The 10,511-nt window shown below is 39.6% G+C and overlaps 1 protein-coding gene across 1 annotated transcript in view; it reads left to right on the top strand.

Annotated features, from left to right (window-relative positions):
* NSUN6 (NOP2/Sun domain family, member 6) overlaps nt 1-10,511 on the top strand; it is a 111,692-nt gene that overhangs the window by 53,382 nt on the left and 47,799 nt on the right. Inside the window, exons 7-8 of the mRNA XM_006869888.1 lie at nt 1,389-1,508; nt 6,361-6,505. Of these exons, the coding sequence (XP_006869950.1) occupies nt 1,389-1,508; nt 6,361-6,505 (265 nt within the window). The remainder of the gene's footprint in view (nt 1-1,388; nt 1,509-6,360; nt 6,506-10,511) is intronic.

Genomic DNA, 10,511 nt, shown 5'->3' with positions numbered 1-10,511 from the left:
CCTATAGTCACCAGAATGGAGGTGCGCAGACAGCAAGGGACCAATGAATAGATACCAAAAGAAAAGAATGTCCACACCTTTATCTCAGCAGTTCTGCCAGGTGTCTGTGGCTACTCCGATCTTTCCCCCACGTGGTCTCACCCAAGATGGCAGCTCCTAGAGCTGCTGAGCGTCCTGGACTAGAAAGCAATAGATTTCTTGCTTCTGCCACAAATTCCCCCAGCTATGAGCCTTCCAACCTTCTAAATATTACATTATATGTGGTTCAAAGTTCTGGGACCGTCCCCTGAGCCTGCTTGGTCGGGTATTCTGGGTTGTTGTTGGCGGAACGCCTTTACTGCACTTCTACCCGATCGCCGTCTTGCTTGTTCCTCCATTTCTCAATTCTTTTTAGGTGTTTGGATTCCAAAATTTTAAGAATCATTCGAAATGTGAAATAGAGGTCTTTCTTTTGTTGTGTCTTCATTTCCTATTGCTGTTGTAACGGAAGTTTTTTAAAAACAGAAATATATTTTCTTACAGATTTGGAGGCCAAAACTCCCAATCAGAGTCTCAGCCAGGTTATTTTTTTTTCTGTGGCTCTCTTTCCTAATTCTGATGATGATCCTTGGCCTGCCTTTGCTCTAGACAGACCCATACATTGTGTCTGTCTTTCTTGTGTGTATGCTGCTGTGTCTGTTGTGCTCTCTATACAACAACCCTTCAAAGTGATTAGGTTTAGGAACTATGTTTCTCACTTAGGATCCATCCTAAAGAACTTAGTAGCATAACAAAAATTCTGTTTTAAAACAGGATCCTATTTACAGTTATTGTTATTAGTACTTCAACACATACTTTTGAGGGACGCAGTTCAATCTATAATATACTGTTGTTGTTGTTGTTAAGTGCTGTCGCGTTGGTTTCAACCCATAGTGACCCCATATAGGGTGTCTGAGGAGCAGCTGATGAGCTTGAGTACCCAGCAAACACTAATATTAGGAAAGAAACCCTGGAATCATTAAAGAAATGCACTGCTTGTATGTATAAGTCCTGTGAGATCATGGACTATTCCAGGAAACTGAATTTCCTGACACTGGTACATTGAGAGAAATTATACTCTTAACCAGTGGATTCAAACATTGCACCAGTTATGAAGATGGCACGGGACCAAGCAATGCTTTTGTACTGTTGTGCATAGAGTCTCTATGAGTCAGAATACAGATGATGGCACTGAACGTGACATCTCACACAACCATACCCCACCCACACCACACATCACAACACATAGCATGCATACTCTTGGCAGACTTGAGGATGTTACTACTAAATTAGCTAGAGTTTTGTATGTTTTCTAAAAGTGAAGATGAATTCGAATAATTGGCAATTGATTGTTTTTTTTACCCATATAGAATTTGCCATCTGCTGTAGCAGCTCATGTTCTGAACCCTCAACCTGGAGAGAAGATTCTAGATTTGTGTGCAGCACCAGGAGGCAAAACAACACATATTGCAGCATTAATGCATGATCAGGTAAGGTTATTTTCACAACAAAACTATTTGATGTAAATTTCAAGGGAGAAGGTAGGATTTCATATAATTTATTATATAGACATTCATGATCTGAACATTTACAGATTCAGCCAAAGTGAAGAATATTCAGAGATGTCAGTCATCATAAATTAAGTAGACATTATCATTTGTGAAGATTGTTTCTCAAGACTTCTTGACTGTTTCTCAAGACTTCACCAGTTTGTTAAATGCAATTATAGAGTATAATTCCTTCCTCATAAAATTAAATGTTTTAAAGACCTTTTCATGTCATAATTATAAATTAGTATTTTTTAAAAATTGCTAAAATAGATTTTTCCACTAAAATTGATTTTACAATATATTATGAAAGTATTGAAGTATGTATGTACACACATTGTATATAAAATTAATAATTCTTACATAAAAACACAAATTTCCTACATATGTTGTTGTTGTTGTTATGTGTCGTTGAGTTGGTTCCGACTCATAATGACCCTGTACAGGGTTTCCGAGGCTGTAAATCTTTACGGGAGCAGAAAGCCTCATCTTTCTCCTGCGGAGCAGCTGGTAGTTTCGAACTGCTGACCTTAAGGCTCGCAGTCTGATTCGTAACCACTATGCTACCAGAGCTCCTTATCCTACATATGAGGTGGCTTCAAACAGTTTGTGAAAAAATTCCATTATTTTTCAATTCTAGAAGTTTTATTGAAGCCCCTAATATATGTCTGTGCTTGTGTGTTCTAGTCTTGAAATTCATAAAAGCAGTATGATCTGGCTTAATTATAAAGGTTGTTTCATTGTCACAAAATATGAGTAAGGCTGTCCTAGGATAACTTCAGCTCAGATGTTTACTGCATCTTCTCCTGTGGATATGGAGTCCCTGGGTGATGCACACCGTTAAATGCTCTGCTGTTAAGTGACAGATTGGCTGTTTAAACCCAGCCAGCAATGCCTTCACAGACAGACCTGGCAGTCTGCTTTTGAAAGGTCACAGCCTTGAGAGTACTTGGAGCAGTTCATTCTCCTCTGCACACAGTGGCCACCTTGAATCGGAATCAACTTGGCAACTAATAACACTAACCTATGTGTCTGTTTAAGGAGCTCTGGTAGTGTAATGGTTATGACTCGGGCTGCGAACCTCAAAGTCAGCAGTTCGAATCTACCAGTTGTTCCACGGGAGAAAGATGAGGCTTTCTGCTCCTGTAAAGAGCCTCAGAAACCCTGTACAGGGTCACTATGAGTCAGAACCAACTCCACGGCACATAACCACCAACCACCACATGTGTCTATTTGAAAGGTGTCTTCTTTCCTTCTTGGCTGGTTTTGTGTTGACAACTAATTGTGACTTTGTAACCAGTCTGTCCTTGAACTTGATTCCTTAATTCAAGAAGGATGCAGTTGGTTAATGTTATTTTACCAATTGCTTCATATCATGTAAAATTAAAGAGTTACTAAAACCTTACACATGCTAGTATTTTCAGTCATAATAGCTTTCTTTATCTGGAATCAGATTTTGACTACTTACTTAGCTGAGTGAGTGATTGATGAAACAGATATTTGTTTAGTATCTGCTTTGTGCCAGAGACTAGGATAACACAGTAAACCATAGTAGCCCAAATTCCCATATTCATGGAAGTTCATAGTCTAGTTACAGGAGACAGATAATAAACAAATACATGAATTAAATATTCATAATTCAAATCATGAATAAAGGAAGGTTTGTATTAAGGTGAGGGGGATTATGAATTTGCTGTTTAAATGGGGGTGGTCATGGAGGTCCACAGTATGAAGGTAACATTTGAGGAAAGATTTAAAGGACATGAACAATGTGGAGATCTGTGAAAAAAATGTTCTAACTAGACAAACTAAATGTAAATGCCCTGAGGTGGAGGAGTCCTGACTTGAGAGAGAAACCATAATAGTTTTGGAGGGAGGAGGACAGGAGGAAAAGAGATCAGAGATATAGGATGGAGAGAGAGGGTGTTTGGGCCAGAGCAGTTTTGTAAATTCTGGTAAGACTCTGGTTTTACTCAAGAGTGATGGTAAGTCATCGGAGATGTTAGAAGATGGAAAGTCATCGGAGATGTTAGAAGAATAGAGTGACATAACCTTACTTTCTGTGAAAAGCATTATTGTGGGGAAAAACACAACATTATTGTGGCTATTGTGTTGAATACAGGCTTTACGGGGGTAAGGCAGAAGTACAGAGACCAGTTACCAAACCACCCACTGCCCTTGAGTTGAGTCCGACTTTTAATGACCCCACATAAGATTTCCTAGACTGTAAATCTTTACGGGATCAGATAGCCTCATCTTTCTCCCAAAGAGTAGCTGGTGGGTTTGGACACTAACTTTGCAGTTAGCAGCTCAACACTGAACCCACAGTACCACTATGGTTCTTTATGGAGATTAGTTAGGCAATGGTAATTAAGGAGAAAGCAGTTAAGAGTGGTAAGAAGTGGTTACATTCTGGGTATGCTTCCAAGGTAGAGCTACTAGGAATTGCTGATAGATTGGATACTAGTTGTGAGAATGAGAGATTAATCAAGAGCAACTCCTAAGATAGTTGGCTTGAAGAACTAGAAGGGTGGAGTAATTGCTGGATAAGGAAAAGTATGGGAGGTGCAAGTTTTTCAGGGAGAAATCAGAAATTCCGTTTTGAACATATTAAAATGAGATGTCAATTATATATCTAAGAGTTTTGAAATGTTGTGAAGGTAATTGGATAGATATTAGTCTAGAACTCAGGACAGAGGTATAAGTTGGGAACCTAAATTTGAAAAGCATCAAATATAGATAATATTGTTGTTGTTGAAGTGCCTTTGAGTCATTACCAACTCATAGAGACCCTCCATAGGGTTTCCAAAGAGTGGCTGGTGAGGTTCACTTACCAACCTTGTGGTTCAAACTGACCTTGCATTCCAGTGCTTTCTCCTACAGCACCACACTAGGACTCCTATAGATAATCCATAAAAGTGGATGATTAGTCTGGGGACTAAGTCTCATGGGTGTAGTGTGCCAACATTCAGGTTGGAAGGTGCAAAGGCATGTGTAGGAAGACAGCCTGTAATAGGTTATGATACCCTAGAAACCCTGCGAAGACAGGGATTGAAGGAGTGAAGAGGTAGACCAAGTAAAATGAAGATTAAACTCAACACCAGATTTAGCAATATGTAGGTCATTGATGGCCTTGACCTGCATCGTTTTGGTGAATATAAATGTTTGTTTGATTTTAGGAAAGGATAATACAGGAATAAATTCGAAAGTGAGCAGAGACAGTTGCTTTTCAGGCAGGAAGTCAGAGACATGAGGTAGAGTTGGGGAGGGATGTGAGGCTAAGCGTGTTTTTAAAAAGAACAAACAGCAATGTTTCTGTGCCAATGAGAAAGATACAGTGAGAAAGAAGAAATAGACAGCACCTGGGAGAGAGTTACAAAATTGCTGGAACAATATCCTTGAGTGGGTGAGATGTGATGTGGTTTGGTGCATGAGCAGTAGAACTGGCTGTAGATAATAGCATGGTACAGTTAATCCATGGAAATAAGAAAGGCAGAGTATGTGGGTGCAAATATTGATAGGTTGGTAGGTTGCTAAGAAACTAAAAGTTCACTTTTGGTTGTCTCCGTTTTCTCAGTGAATTAAGAGACAGGGTCATTAGATGAAAAGGGAGGAGGAGGCAGTGTTAAGAATTTTGAGAAACTACAAAATAGTAATTTAGGAAAGTAGGTAAAGTACTGGACTAAAGACAGACATATAATTCTGGTTTGTATTGAGAGTCCCCATGAGTATAGTGATCATGAAGTTCAAGTGAGATGAATTGGTATGGTTGTATACATTTCAGCTGCATGGGGGTAGACTTGGAGTTGACTAAGAACTGGATTAATCCATGTTTGCATCTTTGTCATGTGTGTTTGTGCAAGAGTGGAGCATGAAAGTTGCTGATGTGTGCAAGGAATAATTTTTATGACATGCCATGAAATCTAATCTAAGGTGATAAAGAGCATAGCAAGGACCTTAAAAGTGTGGCAGCTGTGGACTAGTTGTTATTTTTTCTAAATTAGCTCACATTTATACAGTGGTAGACAATTTTATGAACCTAGGAATTTCGGCCATTACCTTTATGATATTAATTTCTGGACAAGAAAACATTAAGTGGGGCAAACTTTCTAGCGTCAAAATAGACCTCTATAAAGCTTTTAGGGAAGGTCTTCTGTCTAACTAATTTACTCAGTAGAAGATAACGTATCTGTGTACTTAAACCAGAAGTGCAAGATTATAGACTTTACTAAGTGATCCGTTTTTTCTACATAGTATTTGATGATTCTTAAGACTGTCAGAATTTAATCTTTTTCAGAAACAGTAGAAACATTTGCTGTGTCAAGGTCAAATTGTAACTTTTTCCTTTCGTTATTATAAATATTAGTTATCCAAAAACTTAACAGTGAGAGTTCACATTGCCCATTAGTATCTAATACAATGCTATTAAAATTTCTGAAACATTCTGTATGTCAAGCAGGTGGTATAAAATAAAAATGAGTGTGGGTATTACATGTGTGTGTATGTATACACACTCAACACACATATACAGTCCAGAACATTTTTCTGTGCTATGTAGGTATTTGGGTTTACGTCTTCTCTTTAATTGTCTCATATGAATCTTGTTAGTATATAGCTCAGAAAATACAGACATGAGTGTATGAGCATTTAATGAATTCAGCTTTAAAACTTGGAATAAGGGTGGGAATGGGAAAGACTCATTTTTCCTGAGTTTTTTTTTGCTAATAAATTTCCTGACTGCTTTGGATTAACACTTTATTTTTATGTTGTGGGGTTTTTTTTGTTTTGTTTTCAGGGAGAAGTGATAGCACTGGATAAAATAGCCAACAAAGTAGAAAAAATAAAGCAGAATGCTTCGTTGTTGGGGCTGAATTCCATCAAGGCTTTTTGCTTTGATGGAACAAAAGCACTTAAACTTGAGATGGCTGAGGACACAGAAGGTGAGTTGAATTTTATTTTAATGGCTTTTCTAACTGATGTTCACAGGCAATGACAGCAAGACTTTTGCTCTTATTTTTATTACCCCCAAATACCCCTGGGACCTAGAAAATCTGGCTTGGATCCCGGATAAATTGCCTTCTCACACGGCTCTTTGAAATTTTCTATTCAGTCCTTTTTGAGGAGCTCTAGTAGTGTAATGGTTACGAGTTTGACTGCTAACCTCAAAGTCAGCAGTTTGAAACTATTCCACATGAGAAAGATGAGGCTTTTTGCTCCTGTAAAGATGTACAGCTTTTGGAAACCCTATTCAGGGTTGTTATGAGTTGGATTCGATACCATGGCACATAACCATCACCATTCAGCTCTTTTACCTCCTTTCTTGTATTTGCTTTAGCATCTCTACGCTGGGGAGCAAGTTTCACAGTCACTTTGGACATCAATTTTGTCTTTTGTTTTCTTTCTTATCTTGTTAATGACCTTTTGATTTCTTCTTGTATGATGATCTTGATGTCATCCCATATCTGTTCAGGTTTTCAGTCATTATTGTCTAGTGCGTCAAATTTGTTCTTAAGATGATCTCTAAATTTGAGTGGAATATATTCAAGGTCATAGTTTAGCTCTCATGGACTTGTTTTAATTTTCTTCAGTCTCAGCCTGAGATTGCATATGCGAAATTGATGGTTTGCTTTGTTTCACAGTCTGCCCCTGGCCTTGTTTTGGCTGATGATATGGAGCTTTTCCACCATCTCTTTTCACAGATATAGTCAATTTGATTTCTGTGCACTCTGTCTGTTGAGGTCCTTGTGTATAATCATCTTTTATATTGTTTAAAAAAGCTATTTTCAATGAATAACTCATTGGTGGTGGTGGTGGTTATGTGCTGTAGAGTCTATTCCGATTCACAGTGACCCTCTACAGGGTTTCTGAGGCTGTAAATCTTTATGGGAGCAGAAAGCCTCATCTTTCTCCTGCAGAGTTGCTGCAGGAGTTTCAAACTGCTGACCAGAAAAAATCATTGGAAATTTCTGTCATGCTATCTCCAACATCATTTCTTGATACAAGAAATATTTGAAGTACCATGGACTTCCAGCAAAAACAAGAAAGTCTTTATTGGAAAAAGTACAGCCAGAAGACTCTTGAGAAGCAAAGATTATACTTCTAAGGAGCTTCTGGTTGTACTTGCTCCAACAAATATTTGTTTATTCTTCTGGCAGGCCATGGTACCCTTAATATTCTTTTCCAACACCATAACTCAATTCTTATGTGTTCTTCCTTATTCACTGCAAAACTTCCGCATGCATATGAAGCTACTGAAAATACCATGACTGGGCCAGCCGCACCTTAGTCCTCAAATTGACATCTTTGCTCTTCAACACTTTAAAGGTCTTGTGTAGCAGATTTGCCTAATGCAGTACATCATTTGATTTATTGACTGCTGCTTCCATGAGTGTTGATGGTTGATTCAAGAATGAAGTCCTTGACAACTTCAATCGTTGTCCGTTGATAACAATGTTGTTTATTGGTCTAGTCGTGAGAATTTTTTGTTTTGTGTACATTGAGGTGCTCCCCATACCGAAGGCTGTGGTCTTTTGATTTTTATCAGCAAATATGTATTTTTTAATTAATTAATTTTTTTTTTATGTGATAGTTTAAATGGGAGAACATTAGTCCTACATTCATCCTATTGTATATCGTTTCATTGCCATGGTCACAATCCCCTCCATGCATCGTGAACCAACCAAAGGATATACCCTGCAAGCCTATCCTCCGGTCATCAGCACACAGACTCTCTCCCTCTCTGGATCCATAGTCCCCAACCACTCCATCTCTCCACGTCATCCTCTCTGCCTCCATCTCTGGCGTCACTGCTACCTTGGGTAGGGTCCTGCTCTCTGCTCTTCTCCTTTGATGGTCCTAGGGACCTCTACTCCTAGACTGCAGAGTTAATCACTCCCCGCCTTGCTACAAAATGTCTACCTTTACATTTTCAACCCTCACAATCAGTCCTGATAACAATTATTCACTTTTGTATTACAAGAAGCCTATCCTCATTTCCTTTCATCAGCCCCACCTAGACAGATTGGATACCACTCAGTGGAGATTCTACCTTTTCCATGTCCTCTGGATCTAGGTTCCCTCTTGGAAGCTTGGAAGCCAGTCAGTCACTTCTTGCATTTGTAACCCCTCCCCCCCTCCATTTTGGGGAGCCAATGTCCAAGTTGCCCATCCCTGTCTACTCTGTGTATGGAGGGGGTGGGAATGATCCTCGCTGTAAAGATTTGTTCCCTCTTTTGAGCTACTGCATCCATAGGTGTAGGTCAAGTTCATCAAATTGTATCAGATTACTCTTTTTTTCCTCTTCTTTCTTCTTGTGGTTGAGCTTGGATCATGCAGTCATTGAAGCCAGATCACGTGGGTATTACCTGCAAGTGTGGGTGTTCTTGTGCATATGCCCTCTCTTCTTATCAGCAGGACGCTTAACTTTCTACTCTAGTCCTCTGTGGCTATGTCACTGACTCTGGGCCCAAGAGTCCCCAGGTCTTTCCACACTGTTGGCCAACCAGGTCTCCACCCGGGTTCACAGGAGTCTATTGAGTGTTGTAGGCTTTAACTCGCAGCTTCATTGCTGTTTTTCCCTCACTTCCCCTTATCGGTGAGGAACGTGGTTACCAATCAGAGCGTGTATTCCCACTGAGTCTTAGTCTTGGAAGGGGGTTTGCTCTGAGGGGACCCAACCACATGGCTTGATGTTTCCTAGGTGAGCAGCTTGCTTGTTCTTGTAGTAATCAGTCCATCTGCCTATATTGTTTTGTGTTTTTCCTGTCAGTCTTTCTTTCAAGAAACATCTTCTGTTCTTCTAGCCATTCCAGGCTGGTCTGCTTGTCCTTTCAAGTGCAAATTTCCCACCTCTGAAGATTCTGGAGGCTGTTTAGGATTCCACTTATGGTCTTATGTAATGCAGAGACTCCACAGGAAGCTTCGTTCACTGGGCACGTTGTAGCCCCATTTTAGGTATTCCAATCAGTTGTAGGCAGAAGATGGACTTACAAGCTTCCTATGGTGATATTTCTGGCTATTCCATTTGCTCCCCTTCCAGTGTCTATTTTATAATGGTATGAAAGGGAAACTAAGATTCAAAAGACAGGCAAGTATCTCAACATTATTTCCCCCTTGTCCCCCATTCCAACCATGTCTCAATCCCTGTATCCCAGAGTCCTGTTGTTTCAAGGTTGTGCATATATCTTTCTTTACCTCTGTCCCACTTATCCCATGCAAACCTGCCTAATTGTTCTCCCATCTGCTTTGTTCTTCCATTCCACTCCCCCTTCTTGTATATTGCCCTCCTCCCTAGCACCCAAACTGTCCTGTGTCTATTCCCTGCCCTGTGCTCCACCTTCCCCTTCCTCCCCTCACCTCATCCCCTACATCCCAGTAAGCATCAAAGAATCCACCCCCTGCCCCCACCTCTAGTATGGAGTCTTTTACAGTAGTGGTCCTTTGCAGTATTTCTCCTTTTGTGACTGACTAATTTCACTCAACGTAATGTCCTTAAGGTTCATATATGTTATCGGTGGCTTACCACTTCCTTGTTGTTCTTCAAGGTAGCATAATATTGCATTGTGTGTATGTACCACAGTTTATCCATTCTTCAGCTGATGGGCACTTTGGCTGTCTCCATCTTTTTGCTATTATAAATAGTGCTGCTATGAACATTGGTGTGCATATAATCTACTCATGTTATGGCTCTTATTTTTTGAGGGTAAATACCAAGTAGAGGAATTGCTGGATCATAAGGTATTTCTATTTCCAGCCTTCTGAGGAAGCACCATATTGCTTTCTAGAGAGGTTGGACCACTTTATTAGCAGATATTTTAAGTCCTATTGGCTCTCAGAAAGCAAGGTTGTATCATCTGCATATCACAGGTTAATAGGTTTTTCAAACATTGTAAATTAGTTTTGTTATTAGTTATTAAGTTTAATTTATAGGCATAATACATTGTTAAC

Source organism: Chrysochloris asiatica, unplaced genomic scaffold (assembly GCF_000296735.1).
Source record: "Chrysochloris asiatica unplaced genomic scaffold, ChrAsi1.0 scaffold00137, whole genome shotgun sequence".
In the NCBI taxonomy this organism is placed as follows: domain Eukaryota; kingdom Metazoa; phylum Chordata; class Mammalia; order Afrosoricida; family Chrysochloridae; genus Chrysochloris; species Chrysochloris asiatica.
Note: the sequence above shows the minus strand (reverse complement) of the source record. Positions and strands in the feature narration are given on the sequence as shown.